The 22845-nt window shown below is 34.9% G+C and overlaps 3 protein-coding genes across 3 annotated transcripts; 2 read left to right on the top strand and 1 right to left on the bottom strand.

The window, feature by feature from the left end:
* The first annotated feature begins 466 nt into the window (after positions 1–466).
* On the top strand, positions 467–7394 carry LOC112007297 (ABC transporter F family member 5). The gene is made up of 9 exons (XM_024039631.2): positions 467–1582; positions 2761–3102; positions 4488–4628; positions 4732–4911; positions 5111–5266; positions 6139–6240; positions 6346–6474; positions 6893–6997; positions 7113–7394. Exons 1-9 carry the CDS (start codon positions 725–727, stop codon positions 7206–7208), a joined length of 2109 nt encoding a protein of 702 aa, XP_023895399.1. The 5' UTR covers positions 467–724; the 3' UTR covers positions 7209–7394.
* Positions 7395–10965: 3571 nt separating this feature from the next.
* Positions 10966–16203, top strand: LOC112007298 (uncharacterized). The gene is made up of 8 exons (XM_024039632.2): positions 10966–11316; positions 12532–12632; positions 12739–12822; positions 12915–13012; positions 13128–13423; positions 14146–14380; positions 15066–15270; positions 15752–16203. Exons 2-8 carry the CDS (start codon positions 12540–12542, stop codon positions 15872–15874), a joined length of 1134 nt encoding a protein of 377 aa, XP_023895400.1. The 5' UTR covers positions 10966–11316; positions 12532–12539; the 3' UTR covers positions 15875–16203.
* Positions 16204–17130: 927 nt separating this feature from the next.
* LOC112007314 (DNA-directed RNA polymerase II subunit 4) lies at positions 17131–22057 on the bottom strand. Its single transcript, XM_024039651.2, has 6 exons — positions 21894–22057; positions 20920–21028; positions 19396–19473; positions 18521–18554; positions 18361–18429; positions 17131–17349 (listed from the first exon to the last, which is right to left on the bottom strand). Exons 1-6 carry the CDS (start codon positions 21940–21942, stop codon positions 17272–17274), a joined length of 417 nt encoding a protein of 138 aa, XP_023895419.1. The 5' UTR covers positions 21943–22057; the 3' UTR covers positions 17131–17271.
* Positions 22058–22845: the final 788 nt, after the last annotated feature.

Below are 22845 nucleotides of genomic sequence, written 5' to 3'. Positions count from 1 at the left end.
ACCACTAAATATTGAAAATTTCTTAAATTTGGAGGATTGATTTGTGGAAAAGAAGAATATAGTATCATAAATTCAAAAATATATGATGATAATGCTCAAAACTAAAACTACAAACTTATAATAAAATATCAAGAAAAGGCACCTCCATCCTGCTATTTTTAGATTGACAATGTTGATTCCATTTGGGGATTGGTTTTTCATGTTTTGAAGGGAATTCGTTATGTGAAAAATCCAAAATTGTTTTTAACTGATAATTTTTTTTTATAGGTTATAACTGATAATTTGATAATATAAACAGGGACTTAATAAAGAAGAAAAAGCTATATTATTGAACTTCACAAATTCTTAACATAAAAAATATAGTTTAAATAAAAAAAGAAAACAGTAAACAAAAAATAAAATGAGAAAAAAAGGACATCCACAAACGCAGAGCTCTCGTATACACACAGACAAACACGCTACTCTCTTATTCCTTTCTATATTTTTGGCTGGATTATATTATTCACATTCTCAGTCGGTCAGTCCTCCTTGACAATGTCATATTTCACCTGCATCGCTCATTTAGACTAGTCTAGTTACCATTTCTGCACTCCACAGGCTGAGAGAGTTTCTCTTTCACTCTGTTGCTGAGAAACTCAAACAGTCACAACTCAAATTCCATTCTCATCAATACCCTTTAAAAAAAAATTAAGTAAAAAATCCTCACTTTTCTCACCTTCCAAACATGGACTTAACCACCAACCTCCACCGCCTCCACCTCAACTCCACCTTCCTTACCGGCTCACCACTTCTTAATTCCCATAAACCCATTTTCAGAACCCGTTTCCAAACCGCAAACACCCTCAAAGTTTCAAATTTTATCAACCCCAGAATCCCAAATTCCAAAATCATTGCCTCCCAATTATCAGCCGTAGCCGTTGAAAAGCAAACCGAAACCTCAACCGAAGAAACCGACATCGAGTCCTTGTTCTCCAACACCTCAGTGGACCAAAAGAGAGCTAACAATAAGCAATCCAATACAGGTGCTTCTAGTATTTCATCTGGGGTTAAGCTTGAAAATGTGACCAAGAGCTATAAGGGTGTCACAGTATTGAAAAACGTGACCTGGGAAGTGAAAAAAGGTGAAAAAGTTGGATTGGTAGGTGTAAATGGAGCAGGGAAAACGACCCAGATGAGAATTATAGCTGGTCTTGAAGAACCGGATGGTGGGAATGTGATTAAATCGAAAATGAATTTAAAGATTGCATTTTTGAGCCAAGAGTTTGAGGTTTCAATGAGTAGGACTGTGAGGGAGGAGTTTCTGAGTGCGTTCAAGGAGGAGATGGAGATAGCTGGGAAGTTAGAGAAAGTGCAGAAGGCTTTGGAGGGTGCTGTGGAGGATATGGAGCTGATGGGGAGGCTATTGGATGAGTTTGATTTGCTTCAGAGGAGAGGACAGGCAGTGGACTTGGCTCAGGTGGATGCTAAGGTCAGTAAGTTGATGCCGGAGCTTGGGTTTTCGCCCGAGGATTCGGATAGGTTGGTGGCATCGTTTAGTAGCGGGTGGCAGATGAGGATGTCACTTGGGAAGATTTTACTTCAGGTATACTCTTTTTTTGTGTCTTGGATTGGATAATATGTCATAGTTGGTGTAGGAGGATGAATTATGGTTTATTTATGGATAAGTCTTTTGTTCTGTGCCTTTTCTGCTTGCTTTATCATACAACTATAGTTTATTTACCAATAAAATGCTGTTAGGAAATTGAATTATGGTTTGTGTATTAATAAGTTGGTTGTTCTGGGCTTTTTCTGCTTACTTTATTATGCAACTATAGTTTATTTGCCAACAAAATGCTGTGAGAAGGAATTGCTGGGTGGTGTTTCAAAGACAAGTTGATGTATGAGCAATTGGAATTCATCATTTGTGAATTTATATTTCCTTTATTTTGTATGTTCCATTAGTGTATGGCTATATGTTACTCTTTGATGTGAGGTCAATTGCATGTATATAGTGGACTAAGTGATATTATTAGCGGAAATGGACTACTCTCCCGAATCACTTTTTTACCACTTGGGAAGATTTTAATTCAGGTATACTCCAGTTTTTGTCTTTTTGGACGATATGTAACTTTAGTGTAGGAGATTGAAATTGAACTATGCTTTATGTATGGATAAGTTTGTTGTTCTGTATTCATCAAAAAAAAAAAAAAAAAAGTTTGGTGCTCTGTGCTTTTTCTGCTTGCTTTACTATGAAAATATGGTTTGTTTGCCAACAAAATGCTGTGACGAGGAGGAGTTGTTGGGTGGTATAAAAAACAAGTTGATGTATGAGCAATTGGAATTCTTCTTTAAGGGCTTGCATTTGACCAATCCTTCTTCTAATAAATTTTACTCTTATAAAAAAAAAAAAAAAAGAAAAAGAAAAAAAAAGCAATGGGAATTCATCATTAGTGAGTTTCTATTTCCAGAGAGTTTTATGTTCCATAAGTGTATGGCTAAATGTTACTTTTCAATGTGAGGTCAATCACATGTATAAAGTGGACTAAGTGATATCATTAGTGGAAATGGACAACTCTTCTGAATCTCATTATTACCAATTTATGCTGGAATTTTTCCATGCCTAATGAAAAGTCCTTCTGTTTTTTGTATGCTTGCTGTTGGTAATATGCATGGGTTATACAGTCTGAATTACAATTGATGCTGGTCAATTGTTTACATATAAGGCATGCATTAAATGTACTGGTTTACAGTGTGATTGTTGTCTTGTGTCTTTCTCTGCAGGAGCCAGATTTGTTACTCTTGGATGAGCCTACAAATCACCTTGACCTTGATACGATTGAGTGGCTTGAAGGTTATCTTAGTAAGCAAGATGTGCCAATGGTTATCATATCTCATGACAGAGCTTTTCTTGATCAACTCTGTACAAAAATCGTGGAGACTGATATGGGTGTCTCCAGGACATTTCAGGGAAATTATTCCCAGTATATCATTTCAAAGGCAGAATGGGTTGAAGCACAGTATGCTGCATGGGAGAAGCAGCAAAAGGAAATTGAGCATACAAAAGACTTAATAAACAGGTTAGGTGCTGGAGCAAATTCCGGACGTGCCTCTTCTGCTGAAAAGGTACATTTAGATTTACTGAGCTTGTGAATAGTTAAGCATGCAGAACTAATACTAATATACGCCACTTCATCATAAAAACATGAAATATCTTGCCTTGGTTCATAGTAGCTAATGATATTTATTTAGGATAGCAATTTTTAGGGCATTGTACATATAGGTGATGAAGTAGATGTTTATGTATTCTCAACATCAACAATGCTAGAAAGACCATTGTACAAACCTGGTGCTTTAGTATCTCTTCAAGTTTTGACAGGACTGATGCAGTAATGAATAACTGTCAGTTACTGAAATGGTGCACTTATGCATATAAAAAATCACAATACATTTGTTGAGACCTCCTCCCCTTGTAAAAGCAAGATGGAAGGTGAGGTCGTGGGTTAATGGCCCACCAGGTGTGTAATTATCAATTAAAAAACAATGCATTTATGGTGCAATACTTGTTCGGGAGATATTTTGTTTAATCTGTCTTCTAAAATGTGATTATAATACAACAGCTTAGGAACACTATGTGATGATGTTTTCTGATTTAAAGTTTAAATTCTTTCAATGGATTCTTTATTAGAAAGTTACCAATATCTATTTTTAAGAAATATTTATTTTATGGCATTTTCATTTCTTCTGCAATGCTACTGTTATTCATTTGAGAAGCTGTTGCTTGAAAATATCTTTTGGTTGTGGAACATACAAGCAGGTAGACGCACATCAGTCAAATGAAATGTTTTGTATAAAGCTTTGGAGTGAGTTGCTATTAAATTATTGCTCAGTATGAGTTAACACAAAATGTGATGCAAGGAGCATCAAAATCTTCTAAGGTTTTATGTTTGAATTTGAAATTATTCTGGAAGCATTCATGGAATGTATCCACATGCTTAGTCGAAATTGTTGACTGGCAATAAATTTTTTCCATTTTGTTTTGACTTGTTTTTCAAAGCAAGCTTGATGTGCAGCAATGTTACTTCAACATTTCCCTATTAATGTAATCCCTGAACCCTATAAAACTAGGGCTCTTGTAATGGTGAGGGTATCATGATTTAAAATAAGAATTTTGTGTTGAAAATGCACTTCTCTTTTGTTTGGTGGTGATGCCTATGGTTTCAAGGCAGATTCATAGGTGGCGAAGCTTAGAATTCATTCTGTTTATCCTTTTTGCTACTCTTTTATCTCTATTCACCTTCACATTCTACATCAAAATGTTGCCTAAACTTCTCTTGATTCAGTTTTATTTACCTTGTTAGTGATGATAACTTGAAATTATTTGAAGTCACTTGGAAATCTGGTTATTACTGAAATAAATATCTAGCTTCTATTACATGGTTCATTCATGCTATTTTCTGGCTACAGTAATTCCTTCCTAACTCTCTCTGATTGCTTTTGGGTGACAACAGAAGCTGGAGAGACTTCAAGAAGAGGAATTAGTAGAGAAGCCATTTCAACGGAAACAGATGAAAATAAGGTTCCCTGAGCGTGGAAGAAGCGGAAGATCTGTTGTAACAATTAATAACTTGGAATTTGGCTTTGGAGATAAGGTGAATTGATATACTTAATCAAACTAAGAGGAGGGTTCTAGAAACATTGAATTATCTATTTCTGATTTTTTATGTTTTATGAAATTGATGAGTTGTGTGTCAGGTGCTCTTCAACAAGGCAAATCTTACAATTGAAAGGGGAGAAAAACTTGCCATAATTGGCCCAAATGGATGTGGAAAGAGCACTTTGCTGAAATTGATAATGGGTTTGGAGAAGCCAAAAGGGGGTGAAGTTTTGCTTGGGGATCATAATGTCCTACCAAACTATTTTGAGCAAAATCAGGTGTGTTAATGTCTACAATGTTGTATCTCCCATTTATCTAATGATCATGGTGTTTCTAGTTTTTCATGCTTAATTCTAAGCTCCAATGGTTTTACAAACATATACATGTACTTCATATATATTTTTATATAATTGGCAGTTTGTATGTTTTGCTAATTTATTGCTTGTGCGGACTGACACTGACCTACCTCTATTTTAGGCTGAGGCACTTGATTTGAATAAAACAGTGCTTGAGACAGTAGTAGAAGCTGCAGAGGACTGGAGAAGTGATGACATAAAGGGACTCCTTGGGCGTTGTAATTTTAAAGCTGATATGCTTGATAGAAAGGTTTCTCTTTTGAGTGGTGGTGAGAAGGTAAGCTAAAACTGTATGCTCTTATGCGATTTTGTATTCTCTCCTAGTGGACATTCATCTGGCATTTATATGTTACATAACAAGTTCTGTTTTGTGCTTCAGATCTTTAACTGGAAAATTTACCTATCAAAAAAAAAAAAAAAAAAAAAACTTTAACTGGAAAATTAATTTATAATTTTCTTAGTCTCTTGTATGTACTCTAGAGTAGTATTGTACTTTAATGGAAAGCAGAAATTATCACCAGCATGAATTTCCTAGTCTCTTGTATATATTTCATAATGTTAGAGTACTATTGTAGTTTAATGGAAATAAAAAATTGCAGCACAATCTGGTGGATTTCATTTCCGGTGATTATTTGAGGATTTTTGGTCAAAGTCTTGTGATTTCCTGAATGAAAACTGCTGAGATGATAGACAAAATATACAACTAAAAACCATTATATGATTTTGTCTATGTCATTCTTAATTCCAGTGTCCTGATTTTTCAGCATGGTTTTTGGTGTTTCTTTTCCACCCCTTTGTCTAATTCAGATTATTTGTTGAGTTTTAGTTGGACCCAAGGAGATTCTAGGAAGGGTGGAAGACACAAATATTTTGTGGACTTTATGTATCATTTGGAAGTTAGATGTAGGAGTTAAACTGGATCTATGTCAATGCATCCAGTGATCTACATGTCTAATTTTTTTCTGGCATAGGGTTACACTTCTGCCTGTGTGTAAATACGTATGCTTGTCTGTTAAATATATTTCCATTACTTTATTTGTTTTCGGTTGAACAGGCTTATTTTCTTACCATGGCTTTGTTTCATTACATTTATATTGTACATTTTCCTTTTAATGAGACATATCTGATTGTTTCTTCCTGTTTTGTTAGGCACGTCTTGCTTTTTGTAAGTTCATGGTGAAACCGTCCAATCTACTAGTTTTGGATGAACCAACTAATCACTTGGATATACCTTCAAAAGAGATGCTAGAGGTTTGGTTTATGTTTTCAGTTATTCTCTGGTTTAGCACTATAATCTTTAATGAATGTAGTGGTGCAAAACCTCATGATTACTTTAATCATTTGATGATTTATCAGGAGGCAATAAATGAGTACCAGGGAACCGTTATCACAGTTTCTCATGACAGATACTTTATAAAGCAGATAGTTAATAGAGTGGTGGAAGTTAAAGACAGCAATTTACAAGATTATGCAGGAGACTACAATGTAAGCCCCTCTCCTCCCTCTTCTCTCTTAAAAGATTTACAAGCTTTTTGAGGAAAATAAATCTGAGCTTGAGAACCTAGTTATGATTTTATGGCACTTGACGTTTGCTGTGATGACCACTAGTGCACCAAATTTAAGACTGTCAGGCTTAGCAGTGCCTAGTGCCTACATTTCATATCAAACCAAGCATACAAAAGTTTCAAGTGCCCATTGAGGCCTAATTTGTGATTATATCATAAGATACATCATTGACATTGTTAAGCCCATTATGCAACTATAAATGAAAAAAAAAAAAAAAAATTTATCATGTCCCATGTGCATAGCTTAGTGGGAGTCTGGACGTTGTCCTCCATGCAGCGCAATTATCCAATTGCTAAATTTATTAGTACTTTATGACCTTGAAATGTGTACATTACAGTATTATCTTGAGAAAAATCTTGATGCGAGGATGAGGGAGCTAGAACGTGAGGCCGAGCTTGAGGAGAAGGCTCCTAAAATTAAAGCCAAATCCAAGATGTCTAAGGTAAGCATTGTTGTTGTTATTACCAGCATTATGAAACAGGAAGGGAAATGACATAGCTTCATAAGCTTATGCTGTAGCAATCTGAGCCCAAATTTATATTTTGTTCCTCTAACAGGCCGAGAAGGAAGCCCTGAAGAAGCAGAAAAGGCAAGCATTTCAGCAGGCAAAACAAAAATCAAAAGGAGCAAAGAATTCTAAGAGGTGGAATTGATTGATTCACCCAAATTCTTCATTGAAGATTCCTCCAATGTTTCAAATTTTTTTTTTACCTGTAAAAAAGCCTAGGAGATGAGGTGGCCTGTTGTGAGCCAGGTAGTTGTCCTCATGTATATAATTTAAATAGAGTTACAGGTATTACTTGAAATTAAGGCTGTAATTAAAAATCTTGTTCTAGCAATTTGTTCTCCTTTACTAATGATTGCAGAACCCCGACAACATGCATTTATGCTTTCGAAAACCATAATGTAAGGAAAACATGAAAGCAGGAGTTCAGGGACTGTTTGATTATACCCCCTTTAGAAACCTGGTTCTAGATATCATTTTACCATAAATCCAACAGAGTTCTTGAACGTATGAAGTGTGCTAAATAAATGAAGCCTTAATTCAGAAAATACATTCGAATATGACATGGTAGTCTCCCAGAATGACGTAAAACCCACCCGTAGCTAGCTAGTATTGCTTTGTTTGTTAATTATTATTATTATTTTTTGGCTTACACAGCTAGTATTGTGTTAGACTAAGTACATTGAAAGTTGGGGTGCCTACCACGAACCTTCTTGGAATGAATCTTAAAATTTTGTATATGATAGTGGTTGCATCAAAGATGGTTGTTGTTGCTGTTCTGAAACTTGCAACCATTGGCAATGACAGATGCAAACTTTGAACTAGATTTGTAGATTCTTTACCAAAAAAAAAAAAAAAAAGGATTTGTAAACAAATAAAATAAATGGAATGTAAATTACTAACTTGGTTTCTAACTATTTGGGCCAAATTTAATTTAACTCTCAACTACTATTTATATAATTGTATCAATATGTTTTTTGAGAAATACTATTTGTATCAATTTAATCACTTGACTTTCAAAATCAAGTCAATGTCATCATTAGGTGTGAATTTTTTTTAGTAACTTTAGTAAAATGGCCATCCTCAAAAAAAAAAAAAAAAAAAAAAAAAAAAAAAACAACAACAACAACAACAACTTTAATAAAATTGTCCAAACTACAATTTTTTGGTTTTTATAAATTTGTTATAGTTTTAGTTTTAGTTAGGTCTTGTTAACGGATACTCTTAGAACATTCGTTGCCGAATCATTTTTAAGGGCAAAAAAGGTAGTCATCTTTTTTTTTTTAATCAAAAGTTTTTAAAAATAGTTCCTAAACCTATACTTTTAGGGCATCGTTAATTTTCCCCCACATTTAATAGTATCAATTTTGTCCTTCAACTTTCAAATCAATTTCCCCAACTATTAGTTGTATCAATTTTGTTCATACACTTTTAAAACCAGTTTCTAAGAATAAAATTAAGTTGATTTTAAATGTTGAAAGTCGAAATTAGCACATTTATATTAAAATTGATGTCATTTTAAAGCTATATATATATATATATATATAGACACTATTTGTTTTTATTTTTTTGTTTTGTTTTTCAAAATAAATAAATGGGATACAAATCAATGTTCATTATTATTATTTTTTTCTTTTTGATGGGATCAATGTTCATTATTCAATATCCCTTATTTGACATTTTTTTTTTTTGGAAACAATAACAAATGGAAAAAAAAAATTATCAATTAAGGGAAATGAATAAATGAATAAAATTAATAATTGAGGCACCAAATTAAATTGAGGACGTTTGTGGTGGGCCTTTTTTAATATCTTGGGCTGGATTGCTCCTGCCGTACTATGGCCCAATGATTCTGGGGTAAGAGAGTCAGGACTGGCTTAACTGAAACTCATCTTAAGCCAGCTTGTGCGCAAGCTAGAACCCTTGGCAAAGATCTTGGTCACGTGCCCACGGCAGAGAATACTGTCACAAAAAACGTTATGGCAGGAGAAACATAATATAGCAGGATAGTTAAAATATTCTAACTAAAGTACCAAAGATAATGTTTAAACGATTTTGTAACAGGAAAGAAAACGATAATATGAGTATGGCAGGAATGAATAAGCAACAGGAAAAATAACGTTAGTACTTAAACAACTATGATAAAGGAAGGAAAGGGGTTAGTTTGCTGAACTTGGCCCCTTGGTAGATTCAAGTCTAAGAAGGGAATTAATTTCCAATGTAGGTAACCTCACAAGGAGATTCCGCTATAGAAATTGCCTACTTTGGAAAATGGGTCTGAATGGCTTAGTCTCAAACTCTTAACTTGCTAGAGAATGGGTTATTGAGAGGAAGAGAAGTGAGTAGCCTATTGGTGCATGTTCTATCACTCCTCGTGCTCTTGTTTCCTCACATCACCTTTTTTTTGGTTGATCTTCTCTGTTTTCTTTACTTTCTATTTCTCTTTTTTATCTTATCTTTTTTTTTTTTTTTTTTTTTTTTTTTCGATGTTTCTTGCTATTCCTCCCCGTTGTTCCTTACTGTGCATAGGTAAGGCCTTTTATACTGCATGCCATGATAAGATTTACCGTTTTACCTCTCAACCACTTTTGGCTTGTTGTAGGTGTCCTTCCTGGACTACCCACTGGTCTGTTGGCTACCTAGCCACAACCGCTACCCTGTGCTAGCTGTGCCACGTTCCATTCCTAGACAAATGGAGTTTTATTTTCTTACCTTTTGTGGCATTCTTATTCAGATAAGGGCTGAGCATTTTCTCTTACTAACTCCTATAGCATGCATCTAGTAATTCCAGCTTATCTTTACCTCTTTTGGGTGGCATGTCATCCTAGCAAGACAGTGGGAACCCCAGAATAGGCTTTCCCCTTCTCTCCATCGCTAGACCATACCCTTCCTTACCTCTGACCCATGGCTCACCACCTCTATATTGTTTGGGTACAAGTTGGTAGTGCTTGAGTGTTATGTGTGCTCCATTCCCATATGAGTCCAGTGCTTGTCTGGTATTCATGTGTTTGCCATTGCCTGTGGGTTTTTCTGGCATTACTGCGTGTTCTGCTGCTTGTTTAACCTTTTGTGGCGTAGGTGAGTCATTGGGTCTTCATTCTCTACATATTGTTTCTTCTTTGGGCTGCGTATTGCTTAGATGTGGGTCTTTGCTTCTTTCAATTCGGCCCCTATCTCTTTTCCCCTTTGGTTTGTGGGCTGACTGGTACTCCTGTCATGCCGCTGCATTGTTCCTGCCATGATACCATTTAACTTTCATTTGTTGGGCTTCCTCCGAGCTTGCCATGTATTATTCTTTCCCTTAGTCTACATTACCCAGTATTTTTGCTGGGACTGTTCTCATATCATCTTGGGCTTTCTTGACCCATTCTATTCTTTTGGGCATCGTCGACCCATTTCATTCCTTGGGGCATCTTTGGCCAATCTCATTTTTTTGTACTTCTTACATTCCCATGAGCTTTTGCTAAATATTTCGGGTTTTCTCAGCTCAATAACCATATTCTTTACTTTTGGGTTTATTTGCCTTTGAACCAACCCCATTTATTAATTCATTTATTTGGGGCTCCTTCGACCCATCTTTTGCTTGCTTTTTACTTTTTATGATTCTCATGGGCTTACTACTTCCTTCATTGAGACTTTCTTGGGCCCATTTGTTTTCTTTAGGACCCTTTTACTATTTTGTGGGCCTGTGTACTATTGTTCTTGTCATTCAGGCCTAATAGTTTTTATTTTTTATTTTTTTTTATTTTGCTAATTATTTTTTCTTCACCCCTTTTATATTGTTGTACTTCTTCTTGCCATATGGCTTTTTTTCTTTTTGCCAAAATGGGCCTCAACTGTAAAATATTTTACACATTTTACCATGTTGGTCTAGGGGTAAAATTTGATCAACCATAAAATAACCTCCCAAGCCTGAAAGTGTAAAACATTTTACCCTTTCCCTTCGCGCAACTGTCCCTCTCTCTCACGACTACAACAGCCCCATTCCCTCTCACTCTCAGGTTCGTCGGCGTCACTCATCTCCAGCGCCACCGCCACTCCTACCCGACTGGACCTCCACCATCGTCGGCTCCAACCATCGATTATCGATTCCACTGTTTTTTTCTTTTTTCAGTCCAGTCATTCAGTTCATTATCCTCCATCACCGGCTCCACCTCCACTGTCGTCGACTCACCCACCGATTCTCATATCTGGATTTTTTTATCGCTGCGTTGGTTTATTGATTTGGGTTTTTTTGGCTGGTTTGTGGGTTGAAGGTACGTGAATTAGCACAACAATCATACTATTATTATTATTTGAACACTTGGCGCCAAATTTACTAGTTGGATATGCTTTTCTACTTTTCTTTTTGGTTACTAATGCTGGTGCTATCTGTTTCTGTGGACTATGTTTCATGGGAAACGGTAAATTGGTTTCAGAATGTTGGAAAGTTTTTTACTTTTGTTGTTGTTGTTGAGCTTATGTTAACTCAATGCTAAAGGACCCCATTTGATATGTTGGCGCTAGGAAAATGTGTAGAGTGAATTTATGGGACGTGTTCTGGAGTAAGTAGAAATTGAAGATAAGTTGGGTTTCTTTTCATATTACTACTAGGCATGAAAAGTTGAAAACTTTGCATAGGGCAAAGAAGCTAAGCTCAAATGGTAGTTTCTGTTAAAGGGTGGACAGTGAATTGTGTGTTCAAGATGAGGACTTGTTGAGTTCTAAGGCTTTTATTAAGCAATTGTGAGGTATGGGATTCTGAGGTCAAGTTAGTATTCTTGGGATTACTGTTTTAGAATAGAGATGATTGGTGGGATTAGTGTGAGGTGTTCATCAGCAAATTATTGTTGCTTACATGGGTGTTTTATGATATTTGCTTTTTGACAAGTGAATTTGGCCTTGGGGGAAGGGAGATTTGAATAAGTGACCTCCGCAATGAGCATCATGAGGTGTGGTTCGTAGTTGATTGAGCTACCCCTTGGGTTTAGTACATGGTTCCTTGTCGATAGTTGGGGTATACAGTATACCCTCTCTTTGGTTGCTGAGGAAATTCAGGAGAAGAAAACGAGATATAATGTTGGAAGTTAATATTGTTATTTTGGTTTTCTAAGAATAAGAAACTCACAGTTTGCAAATCTAATCCAAATAATTATTATTACAGGCTTAATTGAGTGGAAGTAGGTTGCAAATAATGAAAATATGTAAAAATGGAAGCATTTAAATTTCTCTGCTCTTCTTATGATCAGAAATGAAATGGAGAGTATTACACTTTAGAATTTGCTTATGGCAGTTTTATGCTTTCATTTTGATAGTAATTTTCCATTAGTATTTTTTTTTTGGGGGGTGATCCCAGGTATCTTTGAAACTTACTGTGGCTAATGAAATTGTTTTTCATTAGGCATGGCATGAAATTATGAGTGTTTATCTTAGTTTTGTAATCCAAGGATGATGTAGGACTGTATTAATTGTTCCTGTTTCCATTCAAGTAGAGTACGTGATGGGTGCAGTTTTTCTGGGCATGCCAGGACCATGGGCCACTGATCATTGTGAACTATCTGATCATTATACAACCAAAATTGGTGGATTGCCTGTAAGTAACTGCAACTGGTCTGCTTGCATATGTGTGTGTGTGTGTGTGTGTGTGTGTGTGTGTGAAAATGTGCTATTATTAATCTCTTCCCCACCTTTCTAAACAGGATTGGCCTCTTCCTAAAGAGGCTGCGAGAGCCAATCTGCTTGAGTGTAGTGCATGTGGAAGCAAACTCTGTCTTATTGCACAGGTTTAAAATACTTCAAACTAATATGTTATAATTTTTATTGAGAATGTATCATTTGAAGTGTGCAAGCATTAAAATGACTTTTTTTCTTCCAGGTTTATGCTCCAATTTCAAGTAAAAGTTTAGAGATTGAAGAGCGTGTTCTTTTTGTTTTTGGTTGTGTGATGCCAAAATGTGGGACCACTTCCCTTAGGTCTTCTTCAATATTCCTCGCTGATCTTTTATGAATATATAAATACTATTGTTAGTAAAATAATTTTGACTAACCGTATTTTTCTTTATCTCATGCTAATTCTCATCTTGTGCAGCTGGCGAGCTCTTCGTGTTCAGAAGTCACCCAATACAGATGAATCACCTACCACCTCTCAGGAAGTGGGGTCTTCACCTGCACCCTCTGTTTCAGTTTCAAATACCAGGTGGTTGGAGGGTTTCGATGATGAAAATGGTGAAGAAATGGATCTGGAGGAATTGAGTAGAGCACTCTCCGAAGCTGCAACCTCTGCTTCTCAGTCCAAGAAACCACAGAGTAAACACCATTCTATGTCTAATGCAAAGCCCACACCTGTAAACCCAAGAACAAGTATGATGGACTCCAGCACACCAGGTATGGTTATCATATGGATAAAAACTTAGAACATGCATTTCCCTTTCTGCATTTCGTTGCCTGATTTTCATATTTTATGAGTTGTATGTGATACACAGGCCTGCATCATCTATTTTGTACCCATATACTGTAGTATGGTAGTATGGTATTATTCATGAGAAATTGCAAACTTCATGCTTCTCACCAATTTAACCTCCCCTCCTGTGTTGAAAAACAATGTAATCATTTGACCTGGAACAACCAATGTACTAGAAATCATGCCCTTTGGAAAAGAAAAGAACTGATTACAAAATGTAGGTATGTCAGAAAAAGAATTTGAATTGGCTTTCATTGTATGAAACAAAACGAATGAAGGACTAGGTTAGTAGAATCAAGATGTATTAATAATTGTTTTGTTGTTATGTCAAATAGAAATATAAAGAAATATATGTTCATACTGCATATGGAATGGTGTGCAATTCTTAAATTTGATATTAACTATTTACTGGAGTTCGATACAACGAACGAAGAGTGTGTGTGCGTGTATGCGTGCAACATGATTTAGCCATATCCATTTCAAAATGTTTGTAACATGATTTTATCACTCCCCACCAACCTTCCCTTTTTACAATCCGAGTTTGGTGCAGAGGAGTCAATTTTGCAAATTGATTTTTCAGTTGTTCCTAAGCTATAAATGTTGCATCAAAAGTGTTATACTTGATTTATGCGTTTGTTGATTGCAGTGGTGCCTTGCTTTTATATTTATCCTCAGGAAGAGCCATCCTCGAGGGATTTTACTTCAATGTGTTCAACTTACTCATCACTTTCCATCAAGGAGAATGGTAGTGATGCTGAGGATCATGGAAAAGAAGAAGCTTGGGCAGAGGAACAATATGAATATGATAAAGCTTTGACTGCTGATAGGACTTATCTTAAATTTAAGAAACGATTGGATGCATACCCAGAACAATGTTTCAGGTATAAACCCAATGAAGTTTTAGACCTCACAGACATGTGATTCTGGTAGCTTGTATTAGCTGTTAGTTGATGGAGCACTTCTCCACATTGTTTATTTTCAGTCTCATTGCACTTGTGGTATGGGTCAAGGAGCTTAGGTTACCCCACGTTGGCTTCTTGAACAAAAAATGATTACAGAGGCACTTAGACTGTGAGGCATACTCTACATTGGACTTGAGACTTGTTTTAAAAAAGTAAAAGAGGAACTTACGTTTTTAAGCTTCATTCTGTTTGCACTAGCATACCACACATCAGTTCTACCAGTTTATTTCTTAGTTGCAACTGTCAAGGAAAATTAGCTGAGTTGAAAAGGCTGGAAAAAGTGTCAGTTCTTTAATTGTAGTAATTTTGGATGCCCTTGTGACAACTTTAAGTCAACCAATAGATGACTTGTTTAACTACCCAATGATCCACCAAGAAGTGTAATTACAGAAGAACTCAACAGAATGAATAACTTGTCCAGCTTTTAGTTTGCCATAAACCGAAAATTGCATAACTTGTAGACAGTTGTTTCCTGATGCAGCTCTAATTTTCTAGCATGATGCATATATCAATCCTAGAATTGGTAAATTGTATTCTTTATCTCAACTTTGTTGCCTTGATCTTTTCCATTTTTGATAGTTTTTTCATATTCTTGCGTGCTCAGATACTCATACGGTGGGAAGCCACTTCTAGCTGCTGCAGATGAAGGAAACCTTGGGAAGTGCAGGCTTTGTGGTGGATCAAGGCACTTTGAAATGCAGCTAATGCCGCCATTATTATATTTTCTAAATGAAGCAGTTGATGATTGTCAAAGACAGTTGCTGGAGAATTGGGACTGGATGACACTCATTGTATACACTTGCTCCAAGGTGAATTTTCAACTCTTCCCTAATTAGTCTGGATGGCAAATCTTTCTCCCCTCCTATGAATTTCACAATCACTGCAGTGTGTACCAAACAAATCAGTTTTTGCATTAGTAATATCTTAAAAGTGTCATTAGAAAGAGAACGGAGAGGTCAAGCAACTTCCTTAGTTTGGGGAGGGGTTCACTGGGACCTGGTCTATTGCAACATTTTAATCTCTTTACGTGTTCCAAAGGCAACCCAGACCCTTTCCATATTAACAAATTTCCTTAGTGAAGCAGAGATGTCCGCTCTTTACTGTGCATATTGGCCTGTAGATTGTCTCTGATGCCTTTTGATGGTCTTAAATTTTTTTTTACCTGTATGTTTAGTGGTATATTGAGGGTCTCTCTCAAGGTCTGCATATCTCCTTGATACCTTCAATTTCTGATAACATATGGTATATTTTAAACATGTGTTTATACTCTTGTTGCCCTTTGTTTGTTAGAACTGTTCTCAATTGTTCGATCAAGATTCTGACACCGGGGGCTGGATTGTGGCAGAGGAGGCTGTTGTGGTACAATGTGATAAATCCTTGGATGAGTCAGCTCAACTCAGATATTTCTCATGATCTGTATTATTAATTCAAAGAAAAAAAATGAACAGCAAATTTTGTCCCACTTGCAAGTAAATTGCCTGTCTGTGAACTGCTCGTATGTATTGGGAATCACTAAAGGAAAATTTGTAACATGGCTATTAGTGGGGGGTTATTGTGTAGATTTATTACAGAAATGAGTGAAGATATATTCATTGATTTAGGAAAGAGTCACAAGGGGTTTTTCTCGTTACGATCTGAATTTCAAACGAAGGGTTTCATTAATGTTGTCTGTGAAGATGAGTTATGGAGATCGTTGCGGTTTGCATGGCCGGGTTAAAGATTGATAGGGACAATTAATTTCATTTCTGAAGTCTTCCCCAACCCCACTGTCTCTCTCTCTCTCTCTCTCTCTCTCTCAATTGGGTTATTAAATCATAGCTCTTGTAAATGTGGGTTATTAAATAATGGCTGTCATAAATGTTATAGCTACTCAATTCCGTGAGAATTGATTAAGATCAAGTTAATTCAATTACGATCAAGTTTTTTGTGCTTCTGAAAAAAAAAAAAAAAAAAAAAAAAAAAAAAAAAAAAAAAAAAAACAAAGATCCAAGATTTTAGTTGTTAATTGAGAGTAATTATACCAAAAAAGGCAAAAAGAAACTTATTGATATTTTGATTTGATGAAAAAAATAATAATTATCATGAAATGAATGCTAATAAGCACTAATTTAGGAAATAGTTCAGTAGTAGAAAACTCTTATGCCTTATCACACTCATAAGTTTGAAGTTATTAGTTTGAATCGTGGCAAAACTCATTAGCGTCCAAGTGATCTCACATTGATACAAGAGTTTAAGTAGTGCGGTGCAGCAATCACACCAAAGTTTTTTTTTTTTTTTTTTTTTTTTTTTCAAAAAAAAAAAACTCATACTGAATCAATGAGAGAGAGAGAGAGAGAGAGAGAGAGAGAGAGAGAATTGATTTGAGGTTGGGCTGGACCTAAATTAGGTTGATTTTCAAGTTTTTTCTTTTTTTGGAAAGTTGAATAGTTACATTAAGAGATGATATATTTGAACCCTAGAAGACTTGGGGGTCTCTATTGAAAACATCATAAGGTGCTAGTTAAATTATAAGACTCATAGCCAGTTTTCAAGAAGATAGGAAGACTAGCTTGTGGCATACAAAATAACTTTCTTTTTTTTTGTTGTTAATTTCATACAAAATAACTTGTACTTTAAAACGACTTGCAGCATTATCTTGTACCTAATCATTGTGTCAGGGACCAAGCAAATAATCAGAAAATGCAAGTGGCAATATACGATCAGTCGATCACAATATTACAACATTAGGATCGTAAGATTGCTATAAATATAACATTTCAAAAACATCTCGTTTGCATAATCAATAAAGATCTGGTCCAGCATAACACCCTCTATTCAAATTTCTTGATGAGTGACAGGTCATTCAACATTTTCTCGATTGCCTCATCATCATGAGCCCGTCCTTTGGTCTGCACAATAAAATTGGCCCAATAAAGATATCAATCCAAATCAAATAAGATATATAACAGTTCTAAGTATGTTCCTTGTTCAAGTAGTGCCAAGTAGATGAACAAAAACAAAGGACTCCTGTGTACTTTAAGAAGAACCTACTAAAAAAGGTAGCATTTCTCTTCTACCATTAGAAGCAGCCAAAAGAGCCTACATGTAGTCTCATGCAAGGCCTTCTGCTAAAAATGGTATTAAATGCTGGTTGAGCAAGGAAGCTTGAATTGACATAAGCACATGATTTTACACACTTCCAAAAGAAGAGCATAATTTTCTGTATCAATGTCCACATGAGCAAACTTGAAAATTTTGCTCCCTTAAAATGAGTTTGCATCTTCTTTCCTCCCTTTGAGAATGAGAACTCAAAGAAGTGCAGTGCAAACTTCTTGCTCTCCAATTTCCAACTAAGTTCATACATTTCTAGTCTTTCCAAGTTTAGTAACCCAGTCTTTCTTTCCCCCATCATTTTTAAATTTTTATATACATTCTTTGTCAAGTTTTATTCTAAGGTCTAAAGATCATAAGAGTGTAATCTCGCTTTCCCACCTTTTGCACTCTCTTCTAGCATAGTAATAGTGTACTTGAGTTGAATTTTTTTTAATAAATTTATTTACGATTATAAATATATAACATATTTATTTTATAAAGCTTATAACTTCTCCAGTTACCTGCTTACTAAGGCAGGAGGCTTATAAATTAACTTGATATGATGAAAGCAAGTATCATGACATATCAGTACTGGGGAAAATGTAGCTCTAGGTGGTCCCAGTGATCAATGTATTATTTTGTTGCAAATAAAAGAGTGAGGGAGTAATATGACTTAAATCAATTTGGTTTCTCCAGTTGTTTGTGCACTAACATGTATAACAGTATACCACATATGCAAATGATGACATATCCAACCCAAACAAATTACAAAGGGTAGCACAATACAAATATATTTACATGGAGAGAAGTGAATGAATAAAACATACCTTGATAGATGGTACCATAGCAATTGCTTCCTCCACTGTTTCAGGGCAAAGGTTGCCAAGAACACAAAGCTGCACAACAAAGGTTGATATACATTCATTAGATTTTTCGTGTGAGAACAGATGTTCTAGATAGAGTTTGCTAAGTGACTTGGCACATTACCTCAAACTCAGCCAACTGGTATCTACTCAGGATTCTGAATGTCAGTTAAGCAAGACAAAAAAGTTTGAAGAACAACAATCTAAGTTTGAGTGCAACTAAATAACTAACACAAACACACCACTTCCCCACAGATATCATTGCCCATGCAGCTGTTATCAAGCATTTTATAAAGAAGTACATAATATCCATGTCTTTGAGCAACCTTAGACTGATAATTTGTACTAAAAACAGGAGTCATGTTCAGATGCATTTGCAAACTCTGCTGCCCCCAGTTGCTGAAGACTTAAGACCATTTAAAATTATGCTAGATGCATTTGATACATGAAACGATTAAAGAATATTATCAACAAAAATGAGCTCGGTCTATTAAATTAAAGAATGTCCATAATAGTGGCCCATAAATGTCAAAAATTAAGAGGCTGTCAATCCCATAACTCAATAAATTTGGGTCAATAATTCATTTGTCTTTTGTGGATATCCCATCATTGGACTTAAGAACGCATTCCCAGATCTAAGTATTCTACTATTTACTAGATTTGGAATGAATTAAACTCTTCATCATGAAAAAACAAGTGCACCATTTGTCAAAACTGAGCAGATAGATGTCCAACATATCTGTTCTCTTATCTTAAGTTTCACATTTGAAATGTACTTTTGATAAATTTAAACAAACCATAATTTTTGATGTTTATCATAGATGGCATATGAACTATAACTCCATAAGACTTCATCATAAGTTCTTTGCAAGATTGAGTAACAAAACAAATCAAGTAACAAATGCCAATTTTGTGTGTGTAGTTAGGTATGTATGCATGCACGTATGTATGAACAAATAAGAAATGGAACTCCATCATCATATGAATTTTGCAGGATACTCTCGCACTTGTCTAACAGCATCAGGATTCTTATAGCGGCTAAATCGCTTCACATACTGCAGTGACTTTTCAAACACTCTGGAAAAAAAGAATGAAGAATGATTAGATCACATTTAAATATAGGGCATACAGTTTAAAGTCATGCAAGGTTTTAAGTATCTTCTATTTGTGTAGCCATCTTAGCAGGCAGGCAGGCTGGCAACTTAGATTCATAAAGTAGGAAATAAATAATTAAATTCATCATAAAATATAAAGAATCCACTGCAGAAAAACCCTCTCCCACCCATTATTTAGTCATATAAAACATTATGCTTTCCAAAAAGCCCCTACAGCATTCACCATATAGGGGTTGCGGGGAATAAAAACATTTTGCAGTGGTTAAATGCAGGATTAAAAAAAAAAAGATAAGTCAAAGGGAATTAATATTTAATACATTGTACACAACTCAAGAAGCAATTATACTCAGTGTATTGCAAAAACAATTATGAATTATGGACATATAAAATCAAAGATAAATACTAAATAGTTCTACTTAAATAAAGAATGGAGAAAGATAATTTAAAATAAGCTTAGCAGTTCAGCAGGTAATTTCTTTCCTGTAATCTGGAATAAAGAATGGATAAAGATAACTCAAAATTAGCTTAGCAGTTCATCTGGTATTTTTTTTCCCTGTAATCTGGGAATAGAGAGTCATACCACTACCTCCCCTATAGCAGTTGGAAAAAAAGAAAAAAAAGATGTTCCTGTATTCCTTTTGACCTAGCTAAATGTATGATTTTATATCATCCAACTAAAAATTCAGTTGACTGGCACATATAATTTGGCCCAAAATTTTGAGCAAATTTTGTTGGATTATTTATAAGATTTGGATAAGCTAAAGCCAGTTAATTAGAATAAATGTACATATACACAAAGATGGTAACACTCAACCAGGAGGAAAGAGCATATGAAAGGGTTCAGTAATAGACCTGACTCCACTTAAATACAACATTTTACTGATTAAAAAAAGTTATAGACCTGACTCTATTCTCCTAGATACAGTGTGGTAGAGATTCAAAAAAACACTCATTAAGTAAAATAGCAGAAAGATGATAAAAAATTAAAAGGGAAAAAAAAAAAAACTCTAAAGCAAGAACTGTCCAAATCAGATGAGGCACAAATTTTGTATCTAAACACATCTTAAAGGCAGAAATTCTAAGATGTTAAACAAAGTGAAGCACAGGCACTATTGTATTCCAGTTCCCAACAACTCATTTATCCAACTTGCACTATATAGCTTAAGTCCAACAAGGGGAAGATTATGCAATTGATGCAGAAAATGATATCCTGGCGATAGATTACACACTGCTCAGGAAGGAATCATGGTTGAGATAGCATAGTATCAGATTATAAAATGAAGTAAAAAATCCAGAAAAATCAGAGTTAAGTAAACATCAGCACACCTAAGACGAAGAACAGAAAGACACGCGAATGTGCAACCAGAGCAGCAGAGTATATAAAAAAATGTGCTTCTAAAGAACTCACTGAGAAACTTGATTCAGTGGATCCTCAGACATCTGCTGAAGCTGCTCATACTTATGTTCAAGAATCAAAGCAACTTCACAATTCATTAAACACTTGGCCTTCAAAAACTCTGGAGAGAGATACAGAGAGGAATATTTATCAGTGGAAAAAAAAAAGTAAAAATAGCAACTCTCTCTCTCTCTCTCTCACACGCACACACACAGAGATCATCAGCTTTTTGAATTGGCAACCACATACTGTCTTCCAAACACCAATTCCTAGTTAGAAATCCTAAAACACAAAAATAAGAAAGAGAAGCATCTCTGCTCATGGGCATGAGCATAAACTGCCTAGCCCGTCAGGGGTGAATGCCCCCTGGCAATTGGTTCTAGCAGGTGGGGTTAGTCACCAGTAGGTTCTACTAGCTAGAGACGAGTCCAAAGGGCTTTTCTTTAGAAAGGTTCCCTAGTTATCAATAATAAAAAAAAAAAGCAAAGCATCTCGAATTAGCTGCACTTAATATGATTATAGTGATGCTAGGAGTATAACAAATTTTACTGTATAATCCTTACAAACTAATGCTTTCGACTTTAAACACACACTGATTTTGGCACATTGATTGCTAGGTTAGTAAAATTGGTAGTGCGTTTGGAATTTTTACTGCCATCATAACACGTATTGATTGCTAACACCGATTAATTGCAAGTAACCAAACAATAATTCGATGAATGTAGCTTCTAGAATTCATTATCTACTTTCATTATTTATTTATTTTTTAAAAAAAAACTCTAAATTTGTAATATTTTTTTCAATCTGAACAATGAATTCAAAGGCTAGATGATGATCAGCTTCAAATAGCCAAGCCAACAGCCAATTCCTACTCCGAAATCCGGAAGTACAAGAATTAAGCGAAAACACGAAAAGCGTGTTGAATTCGGATGCACTTAACAGAAACCCTAAGAGAGAGAGAGAGAGAGAGAGAGAGAGAGAGTTACCGTCTCCGATTTTGAGCTCAGCGGCATTCTCTTCTTCTTCCCCAGACATATTATTCAGAAAAACCAATGCTTATTTGGAGGGTTTGGGTTTCTGTGAATAATCAGACTTGCCAATAAGCCTGTCTGTCGATATATATATAGGAGTTGAGTTAAAAAGTCCGAATCCCACTCGGTTAAAATTACCTGGGCGGTGGGCGGTGGGTAATGGGTATAATAGGGAAAATCATTAAATACTCACTGAGAATTATAAATGTGTATTATTTTTTTTTTTTATATAAATAGTAAATTTTATTATGTATTTAAATAGTGGGATTTATCATTCATGTAAGAAGAGAGAATATGCATTTATGATATTTTGGGAGTACATAATAATTTTCTTAAAATCAATTTATTTGGTGTGTTCCAAGCTCAAATCGGCAAAATCATATAAAATCTCAATAAATTTAATAAGAGATATCAATATCCTTAAATTAAAGAGCATTTTTTATAAAATAAAATTTGGGTTATATTCTTATTAGTTAAAAAAACAAAAGGGTCATATTAACGGTGTCTTTAAGGTAATTATTAATAAATAATTTTAGCAAAATTTTGACAAAATTTTTATGAGAAATATAAAAAGCAAAATTTTTTTTTTTCTTTTACCATGAAAATTTTCTTAAAAAATATCCTAAATCAATGCTCTTACAATATTCATTAACTTTTCCCAATAGAAATTAGAAAATAAAAAGGAATTTTCTTTTTATGGAAAAAAAAAATCAATTTATTTGACCCTCTCGATTGAGTGGTGTGTTCATTGGCTAGTGCATGGCATAAATACAAAAGATATGATATTTAAATAATTTTAACGAATCATGTGATTAAAATACACATGAATATTACAACTTTGTTCACAAAATTTTATTCATGTTAAAAACTTTACAAATATTTTTTAATCGTTATATAGATAATGCTT

Source organism: Quercus suber, unplaced genomic scaffold, assembly GCF_002906115.3.
Source record: "Quercus suber isolate HL8 unplaced genomic scaffold, Cork oak 2.0 scaffold_52, whole genome shotgun sequence".
Lineage (NCBI taxonomy): Eukaryota > Viridiplantae > Streptophyta > Magnoliopsida > Fagales > Fagaceae > Quercus > Quercus suber.
Note: the sequence above shows the minus strand (reverse complement) of the source record. Positions and strands in the feature narration are given on the sequence as shown.